Source organism: Zootermopsis nevadensis, unplaced genomic scaffold, assembly GCF_977971745.1.
Source record: "Zootermopsis nevadensis isolate Lab colony 2312 unplaced genomic scaffold, Znev_1.0 Znev_ptg000016l, whole genome shotgun sequence".
NCBI classification, from domain to species: Eukaryota; Metazoa; Arthropoda; class Insecta; order Blattodea; family Termopsidae; genus Zootermopsis; species Zootermopsis nevadensis.
The window spans coordinates 2,526,401-2,554,037 of record NW_028259148.1 but is presented as its reverse complement, the minus strand read 5'-3'; the positions used below and the strand labels follow the sequence as shown (position 1 = coordinate 2,554,037).

Sequence of the window (27,637 nt, the reverse complement as noted above, 5' to 3'; positions counted from 1 at the left end):
ATACCATTTTATCGCCACGTGCACAATTTAAGTTGTAAAAGTTCTAATCAGAAACATGTTTTGAATATTTATAACTCTGATCTTATTCCGTTACATTACCGTACTATGACATCACCTGTATTTACGAGTCATTACATTAACACCAAAAGCAAACATCTAGCTTAATACGTATGAATTCGGCGAAAAGAAAATAATAGTCCCACAATATTCATACCATTTTTACGATTTGCATGTCGTCTTCTTAACGGACTTAGTAAAATTACGCAACCAGAGATACCGGTATGGTAAGGTAATAAGTTATATGACGTCATTTGGTCCAGAAACGGAGATATGAGGTCACGTGTATTTTCACTAAAGAAACACCTTTCTTACCCTGCTTGTGTTCATATAAGGGACAGACACGTAGCGAAGGACAATGATCATTGAGCTGCATAATTATCTGGACAAAGTGAACAATAATTTTGGCGTAATTTTGTTTCTTAAAAAAAAGTAGACTTATGACATCACCCTTTGAGCGTTTGAACCAACTGACCTATTTCAACGATAATCGGTATCAGTATCATGACACTGGAGGTCACTAGAGACTTATGCATGTATGATATAATAAATAATAAAAACATGGAAGACACGCGAACCTGTGAATTGGGAGGACACTGAAAATGGGTCTTTGAAAATTCTGCAACTTTTCTTGACCGAAGGTATTTTTATAGAACGTAAGATAACGTAGCGACCATCAGAACATTTTAATTTAGGATTATATTTGACACCATCAGAGCTAGTAATGTTACATTTCGTATGGAGATAGATTTTAAACATACCTATGAATTATATACAAATTATTATGGGATGTGAGGTTCTCATAGTGACCAGTATACAGATGGCTCTCTTTTGGGCTGAAAAAGGCCTAAGTTACATTTCACCTTCTTGTCAGATTATAAACTCACAGCATGTAAATGACCTCTTATCACGAAAGCTTTAAAGAAATACACAATTTATGTAATTTGGTCTACGTGGTTACCCTTTCAAGATTCATTCAAGGTTCGTCTGTCATCGAGTACGTGTATTTATGGCGGTGACTAAATGGGAATTTTGACTTACGTTATTCAAATGTTGTACGAGAAACATATATTAAACAGGTTTTCTGGTGCCTTTCCAAGTCATAGAACCAGCTGGTTTGTTCGTCTTTCTGCCGAACAACTGTGTCTTTTCCACTGCACGTAAGCACAACGCGAATCATTAGATATGAGCTTCCATTTTGAAAATGTTCGAAGAGTGTTTTTCGCAATTAAGTAGTGGTACAGAAACATCAGATGAAGACGCAAATAAGCCAATCCTTGAGATTAAATTATATTTTATCATAACATTAGCGTAGCTTTCAAGTGATTTATGAGAACAGCAGTTATATCCATCGGTGCCCCGTATTTATGGATCATCTGGGGGTTGAAGGTGGGCCACTTTGGGGGCCAATTCTACAGGGACAGAAAAAATAACTTTACACGCCGTGTCATAGCTAATTCTGACCATGAAGACCCGGGTTTGCGACCAGGTCAGTCCGTATGGGATTTGTGGTGAAAGAATGCGAAAATCTCCGACTCCTTCATAAAAGCTCAATATGTATTAAAAAGATTAAACATACTTAAATGGTAAATGGCACCATAAGAGATTTCATCACCACCACGTGAATCATCAGTCTATATTTTAGACTTATAACCTATATTTAAATATACGTCTAGTGGTTATTGCAGAAATCGTTTTATTTGTATACAGTCTGTATTCTTAAGGTATCGGAGCCATAGTTACAAAGCATTATTCCCACTCTTTGTGGCTTAAAGCGTCGTTGAATCTCCCTAAGAGTGAGGCCACCGGCGGCTCACACTTTATAGAAATTGTTCTTAAGATTTTATATCGAGGTCGGAGGCGGTACATTTTTATCGACTCCGACTCCACCTAAAATTGTTTCCGACTCTGACTACACAGCCCTGATTAACATATTCACTCATGTACTGTATCTGGGATGGACGATGTTCCCGTTAGTGACCGCAGATTCACAGAGACAAAGTCTAACCTAAAGCAACAGTAAAGAATAAGACTGGAAATAGTCGAAAAGTTTTCTGGAACGAAGCAGACGACGCTTAGATATTTTGATCCATTAAAGGACGGACAGAGTTTGGATTTGACCGTCGAGACCGCCTGCAGTTGCCAGAACGTTATTAAATGGATAAATAAATACGGATGGTCGCAGATCTGATTCATGAATGAAAATAAGTTCTTACGAAACGAGCCTAGTTTAAAGTATTACGACACTTGGACATCTGCCCACGTCTCCATCCACTATATTTAAAACCAGTTTTCTTCATCAGCTATCACGAATTACGTATGCTCTTCCGATCATTTACCCACGGCAACACCTCCGACACATATGTAATGCGTGTAATCTAGTGGAGTTTCTGCAGGATTTACATTAATCGCTTGAAGAGGTGCACAGGTTAAATTAATCTTCTTTGGGGGTGATTATGAAGAAGGCTGTCTTCTGGGTTGTTGCGCCGTGTAGTATGGTAGATGTTTACTGACGTCGCCCTGGTGATGGAGGTACCAAGGACCTCTGAAACGTCTGCAAACTTCTACCAGACTTCGCGACGCAACAACCCAGAAGTGAGAGAACATCATTAACCAGTCGACCTTTGTAATGGTGAAGTGTAGTGTTTTCTTTGCGGTACGGACTGATTTATTAAATATTATTTAAATGAGCTTCGACTTTAAAGGATTAAACACATCACATGTTCAGCTTTTATTCAGTGTCAAGTATCGAACCCAAGTTTCTGAGATCCACAAGGAACTGATAATGATACACTGTGCGTTTCCTTTCTGTTGATTCAAACAAATTTGAAGATCCGTGACGGATTGTAACCAAAGCGTATTTTTTGAACGAGAAACGACAGATAGAAGGCTCCTCAGAGCACTGAGGAAGCTCTTAATATTCATTCGATTCTTCAGCTATAATGGGCAACCCTGATTGAGGAATGTTCCTTACATGAGTCAAGAGGTCACAGCTCAGTGTCTGCATCTGTAAATTGCAGTTATTTAAAGAACCGATATCATCAAATGTCTTAAAGGGGAACGGTGACCTAATTGGAATTGTGTTGCTTTCTCGACTGAATAGGTTATAAAACAGAGGCACGCGGGGAATGAATTGGGAAGGGCCCAGCATTTGATTGGAGGCTTTGATCCTGTGTGAAATATTGGCAACATAGTAGGATTGAGGACCTTAGTGCAAAATGGAGTTAAGTCCAAAATTGTCAGAATGGCGTCTTTATTTGTTAAAATGCGAATACAAAATTATTTTGTGGCGTAACGAATGATTCTTCAAACAAATAACCATTGAAGAAGAATTCAGAACTCATCCTCCGTGTATGTTTGATAAATTAGCAGGCCTCCAGATTTCATAATTGATTTCGTGTCGGTTAGTCTATAAATATAACATAGAGGATAAAGGCAGAGTAGTCAGAGAAGGACTTGCCCCATTTCAGTTTTCATAATCGGAAATTTAAGATGAATTCCATGGATTTCAATTCGGGAATCAGTCTGTGTTATGACGCTGTCCTCTGGAATTCATGTAATATGAACATGCCCTTGTATTCAGAGGCTTAAATAGGCTATAACTGGATATCAAATTTCGCCAGTCTATTGTTCTTTCATGAATGAGTTGAACGCACACGGACAAGGTGATTCAATGTTTAGGTGTGATTCAAATTCACGTGCTGCTCTATTAAACACTTCTTTTCACTTCGTGCTGTTGCAAACAATGCCTGATTCTGCAAGCCGTTCTTTGCTGCAAGCTAACATTTAAATCAATGCACGTGTCAGCATCGAATATCTCGTCACGTTTGCAATAGATGACAATTAACAGCACGTACAGGCATCAGCAAAATGCAGTGGCATTTCCGTTAATCGAAACAACACTATTGTAATGTATACACATACTTTTTAATTATCTGGTTAATAGGTTTTCTGTAATTATGAAAAGAGGGTTAACTACTCTTTTAGTAGATTGCTGTCGTCTGGGTTGAAGTGTACCGACGTTTCAGAGGTCCATGCTGCCTCTGTCGTCAGGGCGATGAGTACTGGCGAAGTGAATATGATTATAATAATTTAATTGTTTAATTTTAACCGTCTAATCACAATAAAATATTTTATTAAATATTAAAATATTAAAATATTATTACTACAATTAACATTTAATATTTAAAATATATTAAAATGATGCTCTTGCTATCGAAATGTTCGATTTACAATTAGAGCATCATCTTTTCCACGACTAATTGCTCTAATTGTAAATCGAACATTTCGATAGCAAGAGCATCATTTTAATATATGTTAAATATTAAATGTTAATTGTAGTAATAATATTTTAATATTTTAATATTTCATAAAATATTTTATTGTGATTAGACGGTTAAAATTAAACAATTATAATCATCGCAATATGACGCAACATTATCATCTAATAATAATTTAGTTAACCTGTCAAAGTTGGCAGGAATGAACGTTTTTTGTGTGTGCTTGTTGAAGAGTACTACTGTTTACTGATCACGCTGGAAATACAAAATTTATATTGTATTCTCTGGTATTTTATATCTCCCAGTCTCAAATATTGTATTCAAATACGTGTATCGATGTTTTAGTGAATGAAACAAGCGGAGATCAAATCTCGAACGGGAACCAAACTACGGGTTGGATACCACAGTGTCCTTGGTATTGCGGTTGTCCACAGAGGAATATAAATGTTACATCACGCAGATTATGCCGTGTTCTCATTGGCCCGTACCAAGTACTTGCCATACTCTGTCATTACCGTCTATTAGGTTCTGAAATCTCACTTGGCGCTAGGCGGAACGAGGGCCCAGGCAGACGTATTTCAGCTGTCTGTAGGCAAAAACTGAAGGCCCTGCTCTCGACTGTTAATGAAAAGTCTGAAGCAAGCGAGTGACAACCTCTCAAAACACCAGCAACAAAAATTATGTCAGTAAAAACGGAGAATTTATTAAATTTAATTAATCACATATCTTAATACCAACCGCCTACTTCGTCCCGGATTCAAATCTTAATCCGGACACCGGTTATCTTCACTGAGGTTTATCGCATTTTTCCTTAGTCACTGCACACAAATGCCTGGATAGTATTTTGAATCAGGCCACGACCACTTCCTTCCGTACCATTTCTGATTTTTACTTGTAAGTCGTCCTGTTATTGAACGCTGTGTATCTGAACTAATGATGTGGTTATTAAATAAATCACAAATAAGAAAATGGATTAACCGAACAACGCTGCTTAGTAGTTGGCAGTCGTGTTTTATGAGGCCTACATTTCCAGTTCTACCGGGACATTTGGATATCTTAGAATTGCTTCTCAAACCAGAATGTTGTGTTTGATGGACTTATTGGTTATAATGGTTACAGTTCATCTTGGTTTACTTTCGTTTTTATGTGACACGTGAAGAATGGCTTTTTCCTCCAGTAGAGTACGCTTTGTAGTAAGCATGCTCAGTAGGTTCATCGTCTTTCGTTTACAGAGTTCATCGCTGTTGTAGGGATCATTATGGAGCGCCTTTATAATGCCGCTGTAAGGTTCTGTGGCATGTCTTACCTGACCATTTTACATTTATTACAATAAACTCAAGTAGTAAAGTAATTGACCCCGCTCTGTACAGCTGAGGTCACGACCGTTGCAAGTCCTCGAAAGTGTGAGCAGGTCTTTACATTTCTAGGAGTCACTCTGCCCGTCCGTCCGTCCGTATTCACTCAAGAAACAGCTCGAGAACGTCTGAATAGATTTTCGTTAAATTTTTGCTTTGATGAATTTTACCAAAATGTTTCAGTACATCGCAGTTTTCCAACTAGGGGACTTTCCCGTCCATATGCAAGGGAGCGCTATTCGGTATCTATGATGACTGAGATTTTTACTACAATTTCATGTTGGCGGTAAGTAACATTGTCTTCAATATAGGGTGGGTCACTCGCTACCACGGCTTTGCTTGTGAGGGCGGCTAACAGCTTTTCACCGTAAAAATAACAGCACGTTACGAATGGTTAACATTCGAAAAACAGAGGATTATGTCGGAAGATTATATTAAAAAGTTTCGTAGTGAAATAGGGGAGTAAGGTGTGGATTGAATTCGTCTGGCTCAGGATAGGGACCGGTAGATGGTCCTTGTGGACAAGATAATGGACCTTCGCTGTTTGTAAAGGGCGGGGAATGTCTTGTTTAGATGAGCGTACTGTTAGCTTCTGAAGAAGAGGCCTACTGGATAGAGTTAGTTGGTTAATACTGATGTACAGTATATTCTTCCAAGAGTGCTGTGACATGCGAACCTTCCAGGATGCCTCATCATAACGGGACATTAGTTTCAGAACTAGGAAGTTCTTTTCGATGGTTATGCGTATCTTACAGTAGTAGGACAGTTCTGGTTCTGTAACATGGCGAACACGCACGTAATCGCTACCTCGTAAGGTACTCTTTGTTGAAACAAGTCTGGTGTGAAGCGGAAAGAGGTCATCGACCTTCAGTAACCTGGAGATCACAAACGGGTTGTATATTTATACACAATGACATCGACAGAATTAAAGCTGTATGAATTTTTAAATTAATTTAAATTGACTGAGTTGATTGAATATTATACCTGCAACGTCCTGCCGCGTCCTGGAACCCACGAATCTTTGGCTCAGGAGGCGCGAATACCCGAATTATATTATAATAGGCCTTGTCCATCATTAATACTGTATCCGTCAACCCTAGCGTACGTAACTCAGTACATTGTGAATGAACTGGATGGTTGGAGTTCGATCTCTGATAGGGCAAAGGATTTTTCCTCTATCCTCTGCGTTCAGATCGGCTCTGGGATCCACCCAATGTCCTAACATTATTTATGTGAGCTTTGTGCTTCAAAGGATTCAACCGGGTTAACAGTTCTTGTGTGAGTGCTCTAATAAAGACTTAAAATGGACGAGCCATGTCCTGCCAACAGCTGGCCCTGTGGTCTTCGAGCGATAACCGGTTTACGCTCGTGTTTCTGAAGAACTCTGCCATAGCCGTAGGAAGGACATAGAGGTGGGAAAAATTTCCATTACGGTCGCCATGCTGGTAGTCCCCAATTTAAGGACGAGTTAATTTTGAAGGGTTTCTTCTTAAATATTTCACTCTGAACACACGACTCTATTTGTCACAGACATTATGATTAAACTGTGACGACTGGGACCACAGACTTTTCGTTTTACCTCAATCCCGACGTACGGGGCAGCGAGAAATGACAATTTCCTCGTAACATTCAAGATGACTAGCGAACCTCGCTTCTAACTGCATAGAGCAAGGTTCTTTTTGATAAGCTAATAGTCACTCAGCTTGTCAAGAAATTTACCTTAATACTATTAAAATAAATCTTAAATAAACAGGATGTGATTAGTGGGGTTGGACTCAAGTGGGTTCAGTGGCGTGTTCTTGTGAACACGGTAATGGATCTTCATATTTAATAAATCGCAAGGAATTTAGTGGTCATATAAACGACTATTAGCTTTTCAAGAAGCAGTCTACTCCACGTAGTCAGTAATCCAAAGTATTATCGAGTCATAGCAGTTAAGTCATGCTGATTGGTTGCAATAAACGTGTAATCATGACAGTGAAATCGCATACAGAAAACGTTTGCTGACTTATTTATAGGTAATGATAAGCTTATTGTTTACGGTCGAGACGTGGGGATGATTTAACGCCTTTGAAGGCATTATCAATAAGTTTTCGCTTGATAAAGTATTGCAGTTTTGGTTCTTGGGTTAGCATTATAAATTCAGTATAGAAAATGGTAACTCGTGGGTAAACGTTATTGACTGAATTCCCTCGGGACGTACTGAATAAATGTTTGGGATTTCTGGCGACCGTAGGAGAACTTGGGTATTTGTGGGAAATACGGGGAAAAACGCACAGAAAATCGTTTCTGGTTCCAAGTGTTTGGAATGTTTTTACCTAGGACGAGCAGTTATGACGACACCCTCTTCTACTGATATCTTCTGCCAGCCAAAACACGACACGTGCAAAGGAAATTATTATAAAGCCGCACTATCGGCGAAGATTCGAACTCGATGACTATAAAACGTGATTAGGTACATAACTTTTCAAATGGTTAATCAACCCATGGAAGATAACATTAAATACGGCGCCAATGCCCAGTGCTGCTGAGGCTTTCAAACGTGGAAAATAGACGCCAGAACTTGCTGTACGCGTTGCTACATAAACATGTAGCAAGGGCCATGTTCAGAACAACCGTTGCCCCAGAAACTCTGTTGATAAATTCGCTTTTATCATTCTAGTTTTTTTTTTACAGCGTGTTGAAACAAAATGAGTTAGGCGCTTACGTCATTTCTTGTAGTAAGCAGCTACACGTGACTAGCTTCTGACTAACCGTGCCGGATTTAAACCTCTTACTGACAAACCCAGAGCCACACAGCCGATACGTAGAACTTACATTCTGAGGATAGACAGCTTCGTTGCTCCATCTGTCAAGACAATTATGTATGAGTGCAGAGAAGCCCACATCACTATAAAGACAGCATTCCGGAAAACTGAATAAATTAGGATTGCTGTGTTCTGGGAAGTTGTGCCGGGTACTCTGATTATGGAGGAAATAAGCTGTTCCGAAACGTCGGTCAGCATCGACTAGAATACACGATGCAACATTCCAGAAGACACGCATTCTTCATGCTCGCAGTTGTTAGAATCTGAAATCTCACCGTTAAATTAATTTTGTTCCACTTTCAACGTATGATCGACAAGAGACGAGAAATATTTTGCGTTATTTAAAACGTTGTAGCGGGTATGTTAATTTATTTCGTGTTCGAAGTGGGGCCACCAGAAACTTACAGTCATGCTTATTTACCGGACTGAAGTGTCAGGATAGGTACAGGCTGAGTTATCCTTCGCTTTGTCACATAACAAGAAGCCTTCCGTTGGATTTGAATCCAAAATTCCGTGAAACATAACTTGTAGCATTTTACTGTAAAGTACGCGGTCACTGGAGTCGGTTTTTGATCAGTATGTAAAACCTTGAAGTTGTCGACACTCCCCCCTCACCTGTTTCCATGACATGTACGCAACCGGATAACAAAGAAGTTTCGCTTGGTTTTATAAACAAACAGGACGGATCTACGCGGTGTGACTTAGCATGAAAATGTAATCGCGAACTTAACTGGTTTGTATGTCAATTAACTGTGTTACCAGTCTGGAATACTGTACTGGGGATACTGGGGAACGATTCGTTCTTCAAGTGCCTGAGCACTGTGGGTCCCAACTTTTCGTTGGCTTGATCTATAGACATTAGGTAGGACTTCTTGGATGAGGGATCGGCCCGTCGCAAGGCCTCTACCTGTACACAGGACAGCACGACACAGAAAAAACGAGGACAAACATCCATGGCTTGAGTGGGATTCGAACCGAGCGACACAAGGCCCACGCCTCGGACCCCCTGGAATACTGTGCACCCCTTGCAGAATTTTTAATTTCGGCCACCATTTTCAGGGCTACCCAAAGCTCTTTCCCCGGAGGTAAAGCGACCGAAACGAGAATGATGTTACTCAGTCCCATCCAGACCTTAAATTAGGCTACGACCGCTTCTTTTCAATTTATTATACACTATAATCCTTTCATTCTATGCTATATAGTCTGAGCTTCTGAAAAAAGCGTCGTTAAATATACTATAAATAATTTATGATCCGTAGTCTTGATCAGGTACTCGGGGAGGATGAGATGGACGGAGCATGCAGCACGAAGTGATGTGACCTGGCTATTATAGCAATTTATAATAAGCATTTTGTGTGGAATTTGAAGCTGAAGACGTTTTAGTTCAATATTAGGCGCGTAACAGTGAAACCGAAATGAGTTTCTGACCCTAATAAGCGTATGTCAGTGTGGAAGGGGGGGTGGATTACGTAGACTATGAAGGGGAGGGGGGTAGCAAAGTTAGTAAACGTATGCCACTCTCGTAGCAAAATGTTTCATCCACGGTCAGATACTTAACACGTCCGGTTTCTTTGTGCAAATAAAAATTTAAAAAGTGCTTTAGTAAATGTTGCAAATTTTAAATATGGTAATACGCTAATTGTCTGCAGTGTAATAATTTAAAACGTTCTGTAATGGTTTTCAGTGTGTGATACGTGGTTTTTGAGAATGAATTTGGAACGTATTACACATACGATAAGAACGTTACTAAGAACAGTCATATTTTTTTTAAAAAAAATACATTCGAGGGTTTTGTTTACAAGATTAATTAATCTTGTAGTCTAATTATTCGTGTTTTTTTTTCGTCTAATCACAATTGTATATAAATAAAATTATACATAAGATATTAAAATATCATTTACATATTTGGTACAACTTTTTACTACATGTTTCTCCTCGGATACGTTAGTACTTCTGAATACCTTCAAGACATATCTACGCTCTTCCTAGGCCAATGTTAAACCACTATCATTTCAAAATATACCCTCACTCCAATGAATTTGGAAGTAAACATCATCAGAAGTTACACAAAAACAGTAATTAAGTTTTAGTTTATAAGATTATAATTTTTAACTTTTAACTTTACACCTGAAGATGGTTCAATGTAACCGAAACATGTAGTAAAAAGTTATACCAAATATGTAAATGATATTTTAATATCTTATGTATAATTTTATTTATATACAATTGTGATTAGACGGAAAAAAACACGAATAATTAAATTTTAATTCACAATATGACGCAATTATATCAACTTATAATCTTGTAGTCGATAATACAAAGAGAAACGTTAATTAGACTTACAAAACATCGCCCAGTTACTCTTGCGCGTCACGCTGACCACAGGTTGCAGACTACGATGAACACCAAAAACACTACACACGCTCGTCGCCACTAAACACCTGTCATTTGAAATTACAACAGAATCCACCTTTTGCCACGTTACTGTGATCGAACTCCTCTCGCTTCGCGCCGAACCACGCAACTGCATTGTATCGAGGTCGGAGAGCCTTCGTCTCCACGGACTCAGACCCAACCTGATGGTCAGAGTGGGGCCCCTGCAGGGGGGGACGAGGGGGGCACGACAGGAAACGAAAGGCTCGCCAGCCGGGGCACGAACCACGCGGAATAATAAAGAGTCACGTGGTCATATTCCAAAATTTCATTGGACAAAGGATTGTCTTCCCTTTTGAATTTTATTCTTACTCCTTATAATTACCACAGAAAGGATAATAACAGGCCAGGTGGATGATCCGATAAGAAGGGGAGAAACAGATGTCCCACAAAGGCAGGTGCTGTTATTAATGAAGGACGAGTTTGAAAACAAAAGACCCGCACAGAACCGCAAATTATTTGTTAAATACGGACAGATGTGCTTATTGGGGACCTGACAAGTTCAGTGAAATGAACGTTTTGGAAGGATTCCCGAAACAGATTTGCCACAACTTCGTATTTTAGAGCACGCATGGTCGAAGTACCTCACTTCGGGCCACGTCTGGCATTTGACAGCTCTTTGTCCGTCCCTTGAATGTACTTCAGACGAATGAGCTGACTTTTATTCTTTTATTTCAAGCTGTTGCAACACACCGGATAAATTCGTTGCTGAGATTCATGCGAAAGTGTTGAGACCTGCTCAGTGACTGCGGTCAAAAACACTGTCATTTTCAGTCACAGAATCTGTCAGCTCCATGGAGCAGTCCTTGAGAATCTAACAGTCGTGGTCCAGTCGAGATTATAACGCCGCGGTGCACAAATATTACCACAAAATTTTTTTTTCCGCGATGCGGAAACCCTCGAATGAGACAAGTCTGCTGTATTTTTTTTTCTACAATCCATGTTCGTTGTCATCATAGTAGATAACATGGCGATCACACCGAAACTGCTAGCGTGTAGAATGATGAACGACGTCTGAACGCATATCATGTGGACAGAGGCCAGGTAAGGTCAAATCTGGAAATGAACTAAGCAAAGTGTTTATGTGATTCGGAGAATTTGCAAAATAAGGGACATCACCAGGGAAAGGAATATTGAAGTAAGGACAGGGCTCTCAGAAAACTTGCACCATCTTGGTTCTGGCTGCAGACATTTCACACACACTCACGTAACTTTCACATCCGCTGAATAGGGGAACGGAAGAAGGTACTACAGGGAGGAGGTTACAAAAGCTTTACAGACCCAGTGCATGTTTGTGACAAGCACCGCGTGCTCTGGTGATGCCCTGGCTGTGACCTGGTGACCTCGACCGGTTGCGCGACGCCATTAAAAACAGATAACATGCTCATAGACAGACGAGCCCGATCAGGTTCACGAAAAGGTATCACGTCTTCGGGATTGTTGCTCTCTGCAGTCTGATACAAGTTTACTGACGTTTCGGGAGTGAATGCCGCCTCCATCATCAGGGATTCTATGATGATCGCCCTGATGATGGAGGCAGTAAGAATCGGAGGATCTCGAAGAGATATGATATGAGGGTTCTTGTGAACACGGTGATGAACTTTTTGGGTATAGTAAAATACAGCTAATTTTCCTGCTTCTCAATAAGGGCTCTGCCCCATGGAATTTCCCTGCGGTCTAGCGGTTAGAACGCTGGCCTTGTAATCCTGGGGTCTCGGGTTCGATTCCCGGCGGTGCCCGAATTTATAACTTGTGTTGGGCAAGGCCGTGGTCTAGGCAACACGGAGGTTTCCTCCGGGGGCTTCCCCGGTTTCTCCGTGGCATCCCATTCACACACAGAAGAAGGCAATGGCAAACCACTTCTGGATCATCTGCCAAGAACGTATATGAACAGGTCCCAGTCCGAGAAAAGGATGCAAGGATCCTGTTCATATGGACCTGTCGTCAGACAGAACACTAAATAATAATAAGATGAGGTGGTCTAGCGGTTAGAACGCTGGCATTGTAATCCTGGGGTCTCGGGTTCGATTCCCGGCGGTGCCGAATTTATAACTTGTGTTGGGCAAGGCCGTGGTCTAGGCAACACGGAGTTTTCCTCCGGGGGCTTCCCCGGTTTCTCCGTGGCATTCACACACAGAAGAAGGCAATGGCAAACCACTTCTGAATCATCTGCCAAGAACGTATATGAACAGGTCCCAGTCCGAGAAAAGGATGGAAGGATCCTGTTCATATGGACCTGTCGTCAGACAGAACACTAAATAATAATACTGTTTTCGATAGAAAATACCAGTTGTTCATGCACGAGCATTACTGGACTCCTTAGATTTTGATGACAACTGATGAAATCATCTTTGATTTTCTTACGATGCTGACATTCGTCATGACGACGACAATGCGGGTTGCAGCTCTGCCCCGCTGCGACCGTTCGCTTGAAGTTGGGATGTGCCCATATAAAGGTAAACTTCGTTGCCTCCCACTCGTAGACTTCGTGCCGTCAGCTTGAGAGTTACGAGATAAAACTCGTCTTGTAAATGACACCGCGTCTTACAGTGTCGAAACAAATTAGGAAATGTATGCACAGCGTGGGCTGTTTCCTAGAATTTGACATGTGAACTCAGTAATTTTCTGTACTTTATTTTAGAATAAATGGCAGAATCTGTCGCCTCCTTAACCAGGCACTGTGGCTCACTCTATAAATAAGTTTGTGTGAACTAGAATTTAACACTCCCACGATGTTGCTTGTTTTTATGTCAATCTTCGAGAATAAACTATTATTATTACAGGTCTATTTTCAGACGTTGCTTGTCCTTGCTTATCAGTGATTCTTCAAGTACACTCTGCTACGTTGAGAGTGCGCGAGTATTCGGTTTGAAAGTATTTTCCATCGTTAGACTGGCTAATGAGATTTTATTGAAATTATCCTGTTTTGGCAACATCAGAAACGAGGAATAAATACCACAAAATATTGGTTAAGTATCGATCTAATCTTCCAAAATCGGTATCTGGACAATCGAGCAGAAAGATCAGATGGGACAGAAGATGCGAGAGACATATGAGATCACGTGCTCAGAAATTACATCGTGAACGTAAATATATTAACCCTTTTAAGCCGAAATTCGTCTGAATAATATATAAGAATTCAGTCCGTACCTCAAAGAAAACACTGCACTTCACCATTACAGACGTCAATCTGTCAATGCTAAATACAAAATGCACAGTTACTAACTGTTAGAACAAGTGGTATATATAGTTCTCACTGGGGTTTTAAAAGTTAAAGGAAAAATAGAAATAAAATATGTAATATTACGAAAAAAACGGCTAGAAAATTTTGGAATGAATGATTGATTGGAAACTTAGTCCCGAAGGATAAAATAAATCTTGGGGCGTCGGACAAAAAGCTAATATGAAGTAGGAAATCTGATCAATATGCCACGCGGACTGCCGACAGAGGGTGGTCCTCAAACGGAGGTTGGATCGGGGGCTAACAACTCCTCACGGTAAAATCATCATGTTACGAAATGTGAGAAAAGAAAGTAACACTGAGCTAGTTTGCCTCGTTCGTTGGTTAGTATAACAGCCAGTAACTCAAGGAAAGGACACGAGAAAATAAAAAAAAACATCGTCCATAAATTTAAAGGAATTAGAAAATTATTCTATGGTTACAATTGTCTACAAAAAAGCAAGATAGGAAGTCATTTTGGGTTTGGCATATGAAAATACTAGGCAGTGTTTCAGACAGATGCGAAGTTCTTTCCAGCATATTCACAATCTCAGGAGTCAATACTATGACATTAAATAATCCGAGAATCACTTAACAGACAGGCAAATACTGTGGAATGTTTTGATAATGAAAATGGAGGGGAAGGGGGGAATTGCAATTGCAAAGTCTGGCATGATTCTGACCTGCAACCTTGGGAAATGAGATCGGCATGCTATGTACCAAGGCCCTTTGGCTTATTAATATGACATTGCAGTCGTTCATAGTAATCGCTCTCCTAGCAACCGAAAGGTCTCTACAGATCAGAGGATATAAAAATCCTACCTGCCTAATGTGGTCTGTGCTTTGAATGAAGAACACTTCAATTGCTAATCGTCATACTTAAAAAGTGTAGAGGCTAGTGGAGATAGAGCCCCAAGCATTCTTCACCTCGGCACCCGCTGTTTACGAGGCTGGAGGGGCGTAGAGCTGGTTTTGGCACAGGGGCGAAAAGAAATTACCATGCCCCTATCCAGTTTGTAATTCAGTTATAATGACCGAGTTATCCGCTCTCCCACAAGGATTTGTTACGTAGAATTCTGAATCAGGGCAGGCTGGAGGGTATAGGACATGAATCCGAGGTTCATCTAAATAATATTCAGTCCTGGCATCTTCATCGCAAAGGTCAGCTGGTTAACGCTGTTTAAGGAAAGAATCACAGTTTATTCTGAGAATCATACGAGGTACCTGCTGCCTCCGTCATCAGGGTGAAATGCCAGTAAACTTCTACCAGACTGTGTAGTCTGGTAGACAAACCAGGAGATAGCCGTCGCCATACTCACTGGCGCAAGGATCTGAAATCTCATAGCCTCTGGTGATGGTCAATACTGGAAGAAACATGTTATGAGGGAAGATTGCGATGTAGTAAAGTTTACATTATCAGTTAAAAATATACACAGTATGGCTCTCAGTGTTAACACAAAAATATATTGTAATTTTCGCATTATGTCAGTAGCATTGTAAACAAATTTACAAGTATTATGTAATGCTGTTCGGATAACTCCCCACTTAATGGTACCTGCACCTTGTGGTGGTGGTGGTGGGGCTTGACCCCAAGAGCTACTGGTAGGGCCTCCCTCGCCAGATTGGTCGAGGGAGAGAGGTACCCTGGTCCTCCAGGTTGGGGGTTGGTCGCAAGGCTAACGACCTTGAACCGTAAAGAGGATGATGTTTCGAGACCTCGATCAAAGCCTCGGACAGACGGACCTAACAGAGGACTGAATTGAGGAGGCCACGGACTGAATACGGACCGCAGAGCCATATAAGAAGAAGTTCAGATAACTTCCACTTGTTTTGAATTCCTTTGTGGATGGAGGAGAGATTTCTTGGAAGGCAGCTTGAGAAATTATTCTGTATAAGACTTTTACTTGTTAAATTCTTCTCCGTCTTGGACTTTCATCACACGTCCATCAAGCCTTGCTCGAAAGAGAACTTTGATGTGAACTGTAGTTTGCTGCAGAGCGAAAGCAATGCTCACCATAAAATATGCCAATCCTATCAACGATTTTTACTGTGATGGTGAAAAGCCACTGTGGGCAGAGGGACATTGTCTTTTGTGCTACGTAAGAATAATTTGTTCTCAGGGCGAGACTAAACAGCCTCTAAAAAATGAAGAAAATATGCAAAAGCCTCTTTTCAAGTTTTTATTATAAATGATTATTAATTAGGTCCGTAACAGGCCGCTGTTCTTACACTAACAGATTACAGTCACATTTTAGTTTGACAAAAAATGTTGCAACAGACAGTAAAATTTTATTAAAGTGAGTTTGGTATCTTCCGTTTCCTCATCTGTTGCAGCCAGTTTTCCAGCAGTTCTGGCCCCGTAAGTTTCCGCTTGAAGGGATAATAGTGCTTTGGAGGTGTTCCTTCCTCCAGGCGAACAAAGTAATGGCAATGGATATATTCTACCTTCCCTATTCGAAGACGGGCATGTCTTCGCATCCCTTTGATGACCATGCCTTTGCCAACAAACGATTCAGCTATTTGTCGGATCAAAGAGAACAAAATAGCAATAATTCATACAAATTCAAGTCTTAAAATACAAAGTTAAATATTCTTAAAATTAAACTAAGATTCTATTTCACATTGGAAATTAAAGTTTACAGGCATTGCTTTCAACATGAACTTATAGTCTGACAAACTGAGCCAACTAAATATTTCCTAAAACATACAGCAACAGAGCAAATGGTAGAGAAAATAAAGTTTTCTTTGTTGTTTGTTCTCAGGATTCAATATTGGGGTTATCTTTGAGATGAAACAAATATGATGGTGGAAGCTTAATCTCTTGAACAGACATAGCATGTGATGATAGATGATTGGTTCATTCATCTATTAGACCTCACTGTCAATCATTCACAAGGACAGCTTCAGGTAAATCAACATAAACATAATTTTGAAGTTTTTTACAATACTATTTCCATTTCACATTTATACATCTTGGTGACATAGAAGCTTTTTAATAGATTATAAATTAAACACAGTTATATTTGCTTGTACAAATGAGCATAAGACTTCCCAATATTTGGGATAAATCATCTTGATTGATACTTACCAACCCATAAATTGCTTTTAAATTCGACGTTATGCTCTTCCACAGCCATTTTTTGGGCTTCCAGTATTGTTTCCTTGACAGCTACAGCACCTTTTTTCACGACAAAACTAAGCTGCTTGACTGCTTCGTCAACTGTCATACCTCTTACCATGCTTGCTATGTACCACATCTTCCAAGGACTATATTTAATGTTGGTTTTCATGTGGCACACAAACTAAAAGGAAAATGCAAACAAAAGCAATCACAGTGTTGAAGGCAGTTTAACAGTAACCAACAATATAACACTAATTTTGTTCTTGACAATATTCTTGCTTCAGCCAGAAATTATACCGGTCAAATCCTTACTCTTCAGAAGAAAAAATAGTAATTATTAATGAAAAATTTATAATAATTAAAATTGTTGGAAGTTCTTTTAAGTTTGAATAAATTTCATTGGTGTTCCCAAATATATAAGACACTGCACATTTATAAAACATTTACATAGTTAATTTATTCAGGTCATTCTGGAAAGAAAGCAGTGTTCTTGCATCTGCTATGCCTAATAATATCATGAGCATGTCAAAATAGCTGGATGATTAAAAAGTTTAACATTTAAAACTCCTTATGAATATTCTAAAATTCTTATATGCACCCAAAACCCTTCCAAGGGCATCAAAGTATAATGACATTTTTAGCAAGTGTTTAGTTAGTAAGTTAGTTCAGTAAGTGGAATTATAAGCCTCTTTACAAAACTGATTCACTCACAGCAGGTCTCCTTTCCTCTTCTGGTGCTTGTGGAGGATATATTTTTTCATTATATTTAAGCCATTTCTTTGGTTCAGCAGAATTCAGAAATGCTTTCAAAGGTAAACTGGTGTGTATACTCGCTACAGAAACTGGTGAATATGCCCAATGATTAAGTGAGTTTGGTAGATTAGTTAAAATAATTCTTGAATTTGCTAAATGTCTCATCCAGGCAGTGATGTTCTGCATTGCTGAAATGATGTACATATAGTAAACATTACAATGTTAATGCACAGCTTCACATGAAATGCATACAAAGTGGCCCTCATAAATTAGATTTGTGTTCAGACAACAAAAAAGTGTTCTTATACTCAAGGAATCACGAAACTGTTGGAGAAACTGAAAAATCTGTTTACTGTCTATCTGTACTGTGATCTGGCATATTAAGTACGAAGAGACACAATGCACTTTTGATCCAAACTAATTGTTACCGACAACAAAACCTAATCTTGTAACTGTAAATAAACATTTTATTCTTTTTAATCAACCCTATACAAGTAACGAAAATGCAGCATTATTCTAAAAATGTGAGGTTATGTTCGGTCAAGGAACGAACATAACCTCACATATCGCAACATTAAATTTTGGATAATATTACTCTTCTGTGCACATCTGCTGAAATACGATGATATCCTGCACGAGTATAATTACTTATAACATCTTTTCGTGTATTTAACACACCTACTACCTCCTCTATAAATAAACATTAAATTTCAAACCACAGATGATGCACCCTCTCTCTTATTGACTACGATTAATAACAGCTATCGTTTGTGGTTAGGAAGGATCATAGATAAACCTAAGCATGGATTAACTAACTATATGGCTTAGGGAACCCCAATGATTTTCAATTTTGCTCTAGAACATGTCATTAGGAATGGGTTAGGGTTCTGTTTGTTAAAAAACTGTGAACACAGTGCCTAAATATGACCTTCACATGCCTGATGCTAACCTCTCTATTAATCGGGTGCTTCCTGTGCACTAATGAAGTTAAATCATGATATAAGATTGTTTTAACTAGCACTGAAACATTTTTTTCTTCTTTCTTACTACATTCAAGAATATATTATAATTGAAAGTTATTAAATATTTTTAGGTGTTAGTGTTTGTATAAGAGATGTATTTTTATTTTGTTTGTTCTTGAAGTTGGTGTTGGTGTTATTACGCGTTTCTCATCTCTGGCTTGTGTGTTAATATATGTGTTGGATTAAAAAAATCCCGTCTTTTCAATTCATATTTACATGTAAGAGAAAAGTTCAATACTACTCGCAGGAGGGTTGGTATCATGTTCGTCCACAGGACGTCACTACCAGAATTTTACGTTTAGTATTTCCTAGCAGTGAATAAACACAGCTTATGTATAAGTTGTTATTGTGTTTTACAGTCCAGTATGTCAGACGAAGAAGTAGAGAAGTTTGAAGTGACTGATTATGATTTGGAAAATGAATTCAATATTAACAGACCAGGTCGCCGAATAAGCAAAAATAAACAAATTTATGGTAAGTGTGTACGGTAGCACATTTTCCTGTCTGTGAAGGTTAGGATTACATTATGTATTTTAATCGATGAACATTCGTCTATTGAATAAGTGTTGTTCTCCAAAAATGCAGTTATCACTTTGTTATGCGACTCTTATTTTCATCAAGAATGTATTTATATAGGTTACGTATTCACTGTAGACAGTAATTGTTATTGCGTTATTTTACCATGATATATTATTATAACATAAATATATTTGGTGCGTTTCTACTGTTTACACTTTGTGAGGCATATACCATGAACATCTGAAGAACATCTGTCTTGCTGACTTGCTATATGGTACTTTTGGCTGAGGACTTACGTGTTACTGTTAAGTTATATTAGTTAGTAATTTGGATAGTAATCATAAACCCCACATTGTGACAGATTAGGGCAGGTTAGAATATTATTTTGAGACCAGTATTATGAGGTCAGTGGATGTAAAACCCACAGTAAATTTCAGATTGCTGTTTTGGGTTTTGCATCTTAGGAGAATTTGTTGGCCATGCTGTAACTACAAACTGTTGTTCTAATTGGCACCTTGTTATAAACGTTTTTGTGATATATGATATACTTCAGGTATTTGGGCTGATGATAGTGGAGATGAAGATGATGCGGGAGGTGGCTCAAGGCCAAGTTTTCGAGGTGCTGGCAGGAAAAGCGGAAAACATAACTATTCAGTACCTGTCAGCTTTGTCCCGGGAGGAGTACAACAGGCAGGCAAACAGAAAACGCCAAAGAGTGATGCTGTGAGGGATGCAGGTGATGACAGTGAAGATGCTGATGATGAGAAAGATGGTGAAGCAAGTAGAAGTGGCAGGAATGAGTCTCCTAATTTATCTAGGTATGTAGGTTGTTATTTACATTAATCATTCTAGTGGCAAGGCTTGTGATGTCTGTCGAAGGTGTAGACTTTTGCCGTGACCATCTTTCTTGATTTAAAAAGTAGGAATGGGAAAGCAGTACACAATCTAGTAATCAGTTCTGTAAATGTAGTTTGGCTTCAATATTCAAATACTTAATTGGAAAAGAATATCACTGTGTGACATTTGAGGATTTTATTGTGATGGGGATGATATTGTTCTGGGTTTTGGCACCACGTAAACCCATCGGTAGAAGCCATCATTGTGATGTCTCTAATATGTTTCCTCACAGCTCCATTGCCTGTGTGATGTTTCTGCTTGTTACATGCAAAGGTCAGCCCAAACTGGTAGGTATATAATATCTTTTCTATAAAGACTGCAAACATGGATATTTACCAATGAGTGGTACATTTTGCAGTGAATTGCTACAAGGAGCAATATATAATGAAACATATTTTTATGTGTTATTATTTAAAATATAAAATTAAATCTGTGGCATAACAGCCCTCTGAGAGCCAAAGCTGACTAGCTTGACTGCTGGCCTCACGTTCACATGCCTAAGCAGAGGTGAACGATCATCCAACCAGATATAGGGTGACGTGCGGTCAGCACGACAAACCCCCAGCCATTGCCAGTTTCCATGACTGGATTACGCTACCCATTGTAGCTCCCCAATTTCCTCACGATGCTGGGTTGGCACTGGTCCCATACACTGGTCGAAAATCTTATGAGAAATTTCTTTCCCCGAGACTCAAACCAGCGCGCATTCCGTATCACCGGTCCGAAGCATGATGCCTCAGACCGCGCGGCTACGGCGCGGGACTATTTAAAATATAATATTATAATATATTTTAAATATAATACAGGTAATACATTACCAAAGAAGTTCTGATTTATTGAGTAATGATGTAATTGGTTTTTAACCCATAAAACATACATGACCATGTTCAAATATATCTTTTAAACTGCATTACTTCTATAGGTTTTACAGTTACTGAACAAACCAGTTAACCCATTATTCACTTTACTTAATTCTGTTTATACAATCTCTTGTTCTGATAAGTGTTGTCCTTGGATATTGATACATAATTTTTCTTTTCAGTGATTCAGAGGATGATAGCTCACGACGTGGTTCAGGAAAATCACAGTCCCTAAAGCAGCGTGCAGTGAACCTCGATGGTGAAATAGCTGGCCTGCGGAAGAAGCGTCCCATTTTAAACCCGTCACTTCTGAATAAGGGGGTGGGAAGTTGGGAGAAACATACTCGTGGCATTGGTGCCAAACTTTTGCTTCAGGTATTTTAAAAACATGTTCGTCAAGTGGGTTATATTCTGAGCTATTACTGTAATCACTTCATTGTTCTGATTATACCCCTCCTGTGATGTGAGTTAAGCTTGGTGTTATGCAGATCCATACGGCCCCTTAAAATATAGGTAATTCGTTGAAAAGGGATCATTGTAGTACTGTCTAAATCCCATTTGGCTTCATCATGGCAAGGTCATTGTGTACTTCTTCTTCACTGGCAGAACCCACGTGTCCAGACCAGTTCTCTGGCCCACCCAACCTAACATGCAATGGTTACTGAGGGCCTTTACCCTGGAAGTAAAGTGGCCATGGCATGAATCTGACCACTCACCTCCATATAGTACCTAGATCAAAAAAAAAAGAGAGGAGCTTTTCCTCCACTACCCCATCTTCTTCATAGCTTGATGCTTAATGAGTGAGAAACAAATTTACCTTTTTATCGTCATCGTCGTCTTCATTGTTTTTTAGGTTATTTGTGTATTCAGTGTGGTTGCATGATTTTTACAGATGGGCTTCCAACCTGGAAAAGGTCTGGGTAAAGATCTTCAGGGTATTGCAGCACCTGTTGAAGCTCACCTAAGGAAAGGAAGAGGAGCAATAGGTATGAATAATTTTGTGTTGACGGTCACTACTGATCACTAATCTCTTTATTGCTTTAAATATGCCTTATTATTTTATGGGAATTTTTTTTCAGAGTGCCATAATGTGGCGTACGTCCTTGATCCCATTGGTATTGTAACCTCCCTTTTGCTGTCATTACCACTATCATCCTGAACATTACCACCGGTGGCACTAAAATTTAATTCACTGTCTAAAATAATGTCATTTTCTTCGTGTGAAATGTGAATTATTTTCTTTGTGTAGTTTGTTTAAAGGTGGCGACTGACTTGTAACATTTGCCTGTAATGTAACGTGTTACAAATCGAGCATTACACAAGTGAAGACAGCGAACGGAGCCGCTCGATGCAAGCCACTCACGCTCGCGGGCGCTCCATCGTGTTGTCGGTTTTTTCGCGAATCCCTTTGAGTGTTACATTACAAGTCAGTCAGTCAGTCGAGCGGCGTCGTAACGAGCATTCACGAGTTCTTTAGATAAGAGTAGCGTATTAAATGGAACAAAGATAACACAACCTCCACGTCCGACATATTGAATGAAATGAATGGAGCACACATGAGCACAGTCGAGCCGAGCATTCGATACGCCTCACCAGTTGTGGTGTAATGTAACATGCTCGCCGCGAATGTTACATTACGAGTAAATGTTACAAGTCAGTCGCCACCTTTATGAATGCTTCGCGTCGTGCTTGGTATGCTAACGCTGCTGTTATATGACAGGTGCGTATGGTCCAGAGAAAATTCAGAGAGTGGCTGATGTCCAAGCAGACTCAGAGGAAGAGGAAGCAAAAGAATTTGTAAAAAAATTGTCCCAGTGGAGAAAGGGCGATGTTAGTAACAAGAAAAAGAAAGTTTGTTACGTGTATAAGAGTGTCGATGATGTGTTAGAACAAGGCAAAACGTATGGAAATACCAGGAAAGAGTACAGGTAAGAAAGATAAAATACTTTTAAAATATATTTCTGGTTCTTAAGATTTTTTAAAAATTTCAGAAAATATATAACATTAAATATATAGTTGTCGTCGTGCCAAATAAATCTCGTGCCTTGAAGCCATATCAGAGATGCAGAGAAGTTCAGTACAGTCCACAGTTCCACACCAGATAAAGATTAGTGGTCACACTAATGTAAAAGGGTGTTATTTATGTATATTTGCAGCCATTTGAGCAAAGTAAAAGTGATTGACATGACCGGTCCACAACAGAGGGTGCTGAGTGGCTATCATGCTATTGCCGGACAACAGCGCCCCGCAGATGAGTGGGAACTCCGGAAAGACAAGAAGTTCGTCAATTTTGCTTTACCCAAGCTACAGCACAACCTCAATCTCCTGATGAACATGTGTGAGCAGGTATGCATCATGTGACTTATGCTTCATAAAGGCATTTCCTCGATATTCTGAAGTGTTTCTTTCAATGATGAAGTGAGTCCTGGTAGTGCGTGCGCCTGCCTCTGTGTCTGTCTGTCTGAGTTTCACCCAATTCAATATAATTTTTGGGAGGGCATGTATTATGAGTGAGAAGATGAGAAATGCACACACAATTTTAATCAGAAATCCTAAAGAGACCACTTGGGAGACCTAAGCATAGATGGAAAGACAGTAGTAAAATGGACCTTAAGCAGGGTGTGTGAGTGTGGGCTGGATTCAGTTGGCTCAGGAAGGAGTCCAGTCACACGCTGTTGTTGGCAATGTATTGAGTCTTTGGGTTCCATAAAATTCTTCGCGAATGTTTATCCCTCATAACAATATTTCTGCAGGATATCATACAGAATGATCGCAAGTTGAGGTATGCTAGTGACCGCATCATCATGCTGGAGCAGGAGGAGTTTTCGCTGAGCAAGGTGGTTGAACAACAGACTCGACATATAACGACACTGGACACCGTGCTCAGTACAGTCCAGAAATTGATTGACCAAAGTAATGACAAGACTGATCCACTCAGAGTAGACAAAGCTGCGGAAACCTTCAGGGAATTGCAGGTAAGAATTCGGAAATAATTTAAAACCAGTTAATTTTTTAATACATACAGTGATTTATACAATTCCGAATTTTGTCTGGGTGTCTTCTTAAAATAATGTTCATTCAAGTTGAATGTGGTGAACATTTCAAGCGTGTTCCGTAGCATCACATTTTTATTTCTGGCATTCCAATAAAATACATTTCTGTTTGCATATATGTATTCTTGTTTAATGGAGATTTTTATTGTCTTCATGAAAGTCATTCCAACGAAGGTCTTTGCGTGTGACAGGAAAAATACTACGAGGAATATCGTCTCTATGAGCTGAGTGACTTGGCATCAAAACTTGTTGGGCCGCTTTTGAAGGATCAACTTAACAAATGGTCACCACTTGAAAATCCTCAGGAGCCAATGGCATTATTCAAACAGTGGAAGGACATCCTTGAAGATGGACAGCTTCACACACTTACCAATATATCAACACAAGATCCATACTATCGCTTAATATGGCAGGCCTGGATGCCCAGCGTTAGAACAGCCATCAAGTACGTAATACGATCCTTTGTTCTGGTTGCAGGATTTGAGATTCTTATGTTGTGAGTTTGAAGATGGTTGTCTTCTGGGTTGTAGTGTCACATAATCTGGTAGAAATTACCGATGTTTCAGAGGTACTTGCTGCTGCTGAAGTCCGTAGTCATCTATACATAAATTTAAAATACTTCTGCAAGTTTTAATAATAGCGATCTCACACTGAATAAAGTTTCTGAAAGATAATCTTGAAATAGTAAAATGTATATTAGGGAAGTAAGAGGATGAGTGGACATAAAGGAAAAAGTACTGATCGAAAGTAGACGTGAGAAGGATGTTAAAATGGATCTTGCAAAAATAAAGAAATAGAAGGTTTGGATTTCACTCTACAGTGTAAGGTGACCCCTCGTTTTGCAATGAAAATAAAATAGCCTTGTCTTGTAGTCAGGAAAATGTGGTCTATTTTATAGTTGAAAAGTCCTGTGTAGTGAATTATATGAAAAACCCAGATTACGTGTCTGTGTAAACAAATTTAGTTTTGAAAACACAAAGTACAATGACACTACAGCACACAGTCTCTTTCCATTTTTTTTTCATATCTCCTGGAATTTATGTCCTTTAAGTAACAGCGGCCATTTTTTGTTAGATTACAAATTCATTCTTTTTGCAGCACTTGGAACTGTCGAACTTGTGAACCACTTATTGAATTTCTGGAACTGTGGCTTCCGTTGGTTCCCCCGTGGGTGCTGGACAATGTTCGTGACCAGTTTGTTCTGCCCCGAATTCAGCATGAGGTGGAAGAGTGGAACCCCATGACGGACACTGTGCCCATCCATGCGTGGATTCATCCCTGGTTGCCATTGCTCGGTATGTTTCTTCACATCTTTCATCTGCTTGTTCAGTAGTAATTGAAAAATTTGTGACTTTTGTGGGTTTTTTTTTTTTTTTTTGGTTTTTGTTCTTTTTCTGTGATTTTTGTGAAAGTTATTACAATTCCTTTAAGTAAGTGACTTTTTAGTAAATCCTTTGGATCTGAATTAGAATTGACTTTTGAGGATTGCGCCTATGATTATTTGATTCTTTTACAGTTATAAAAATTTCATTAGGGTAAACTTACATTACAATCAGTTGACATCGGTACATAACTCATTATTTAGGATAAGAATTTAAGTTATATAATCTGTGGTGTGTGCATAAATTAAACATTTCATGGTAACATGAATTGTACCACAGTGATCTGTAATAACTTACAAACTAACAAAGACGACTGCATTAGTTAACATGCACCTACCATTGTGAATTCTTTACCTATTAACCTCAGCGCAACATGAACGTAGCGTGTTCAGTCTCTTGTCCTTGTATAAGGGACACTTTTTCTTCTCAGTCATCACATTTCTTTGTAGTATTTCACGTAATTATCCGACACTCACCACGACCCGTGTTACACATGATCCTTAGAATGGCATATTCTGTTTTGAATCTAGTCTTGCTTATCGTAAAAATTATTAAAATAATTGATTTCGCACGCCCCGTATCAAATGTTTATTTCTATAATTCTGATCATGCGTATGAAGAAGCTCTCACAGCATGTTCTGATATAGGAAACCGCCTAGAGACAACTGTGTATCCAGTGATTCGCCACAAGCTTAGCAAGGCGCTCGTCAGCTGGCATCCATCCGACAGATCCGCCAAACTGATGCTTGTGCCCTGGCATGGAGTATTCTCACGAGGTGACATGGACGCGTTTCTTGTCAAGAATATAGTACCAAAACTACAACTTGCCCTGCAAGAGCTGGTTATAAATCCACATCAACAACATCTAGGTGAGAATGAAGGCTTCGGGAATAAGATGACGTAATTCATTTCTCTCTGTCAGAAATTTGTGATATTGAGCATATATATGTTCTTGTAACAGGCCATTTAGCGTGTAGCAATTACATCAGAAGTCTACGCGCGAAGGAAGAAACACCGTTAGATGGTTTTGTCAGATTTAGGATGTATATTTCATTATGACGCTGTACTGTGATGTTCCTTCCTGTCTATAGGTGGAAGCTGTTCTCATTTCAGACCCTGTTAACAAAATATTTCTTTTGTGTGTGAGAATGCAATATGTGATGTACCTAGCGGAATATTTTTTTCTCAACTTTACAGCAAACTGTGAGGGTTTATGTGCTTGTTACACTTGCATATCAGTCAGTATGGTAATAGAGTATATAATTTAATGATTTTTGAAGATGACTACATCCTGGAATGTTATATTGTGTCATATCGTAGAAGTAGACCGACATCATCAGGGCAGTCACACAATCTTCATACTTCCTGCCATGAGAAACTGCAGTCTCACGTAATTTAATTTTGTTATTATATACAGAGCAGTGGAACTGGGTAATGGACTGGCAGGATTTGTTACCAGTACACACTTTGGCGTCACTGCTTGAAAGATACTTCTTCCCAAAATGGCTGCAGATACTCACTATGTGGCTGAACCACGCGCCGAACTACGATGAGATTACGAACTGGTACGTCGGCTGGAAGGGCATGGTTTCCGAGCCACTGCTGGTCCAACCCGCAGTCAAAGGTTTGTTCAAATACAGTACATTTCTCAGTTTAATTGCAATTTACGTAGATTATGTTCTGATTAATCGGTAATCTGAGTAACTGTTAAAGAATTGTAGAGATCAATTACTGATCAGGTACTAGAGACAAAATTATTGTATAAAAATAGCTAATAAATTGAAGATTTCTGTCTTCTGGGTTGTTGCGCTGTGTAGTCTGGTCGATGTTTACCAACGTTTCAGAGGTCATACTGCCTCCGTCATCAGGGCGATGAAG

The 27,637-nt window shown here is 39.3% G+C and overlaps 3 protein-coding genes across 11 annotated transcripts in view; 1 reads left to right on the top strand and 2 right to left on the bottom strand.

Annotated features, from left to right (window-relative positions):
• LOC110834405 (uncharacterized) overlaps window positions 1-11,081 on the bottom strand; it is a 34,568-nt gene extending 23,487 nt beyond the window's left edge. The window contains exon 1 of the mRNA XM_022073521.2: window positions 10,843-11,081. The gene's annotated coding sequence lies outside the window, so the exon portion shown is untranslated. The remainder of the gene's footprint in view (window positions 1-10,842) is intronic.
• The window catches only part of sip1 (septin interacting protein 1), a 43,701-nt gene that overhangs the window by 6,801 nt on the left and 9,263 nt on the right, over window positions 1-27,637 (top strand). For 4 of the 6 annotated variants that reach the window (XR_015535284.1, XR_015535283.1, XR_002544577.2 and 1 more), the window contains exons 2-13: window positions 16,915-17,059; window positions 19,408-19,522; window positions 20,121-20,385; window positions 21,507-21,699; window positions 22,217-22,310; window positions 23,045-23,252; window positions 23,481-23,670; window positions 24,078-24,299; window positions 24,569-24,822; window positions 25,476-25,672; window positions 26,407-26,628; window positions 27,177-27,383. Coding sequence is in view for 3 of the 6 variants with exons in the window: in XM_022073522.2 (XP_021929214.1) it covers window positions 16,994-17,059; window positions 19,408-19,522; window positions 20,121-20,385; window positions 21,507-21,699; window positions 22,217-22,310; window positions 23,045-23,252; window positions 23,481-23,670; window positions 24,078-24,299; window positions 24,569-24,822; window positions 25,476-25,672; window positions 26,407-26,628; window positions 27,177-27,383 (2,233 nt within the window). In the remaining 3 variants the exon portion in view is untranslated. Of the gene's footprint in view, window positions 1-16,914; window positions 17,060-19,155; window positions 19,300-19,407; window positions 19,523-20,120; window positions 20,386-21,506; window positions 21,700-22,216; window positions 22,311-23,044; window positions 23,253-23,480; window positions 23,671-24,077; window positions 24,300-24,568; window positions 24,823-25,475; window positions 25,673-26,406; window positions 26,629-27,176; window positions 27,384-27,637 lie in introns of those variants that run through there. The other 2 variants (XM_022073523.2, XM_022073524.2) reach the window with 2 other exon arrangements.
• On the bottom strand, window positions 16,319-18,858 carry mRpL22 (mitochondrial ribosomal protein L22). 4 transcript variants are annotated; one of them, XM_087349389.1, is made up of 4 exons: window positions 18,705-18,858; window positions 17,985-18,214; window positions 17,241-17,454; window positions 16,319-16,668 (listed from the first exon to the last, which is right to left on the bottom strand). In XM_087349389.1, exons 2-4 carry the CDS (start codon window positions 18,210-18,212, stop codon window positions 16,445-16,447), a joined length of 666 nt encoding a protein of 221 aa, XP_087205515.1. In that variant the 5' UTR covers window positions 18,213-18,214; window positions 18,705-18,858; the 3' UTR covers window positions 16,319-16,444. The 4 variants fall into 4 exon arrangements, with proteins under 4 accessions (XP_087205515.1, XP_087205513.1, XP_087205514.1 ...); XM_087349387.1 differs by having other exon boundaries at window positions 18,712-18,792; XM_087349388.1 differs by having other exon boundaries at window positions 18,622-18,782.

Bases quoted from the DNA above. Each gene is read 5' to 3' on its own strand.
- mRpL22 (XM_087349387.1), bottom strand. The intron at 17,455-17,984 runs GTGAGTGAATCA...TTTTCCTTTTAG, and splicing joins AAGAGGAAAGGAGACCTGCT to TTTGTGTGCCACATGAAAAC. The intron at 16,669-17,240 runs GTAAGTATCAAT...TCCGACAAATAG, and splicing joins TAAAAGCAATTTATGGGTTG to CTGAATCGTTTGTTGGCAAA.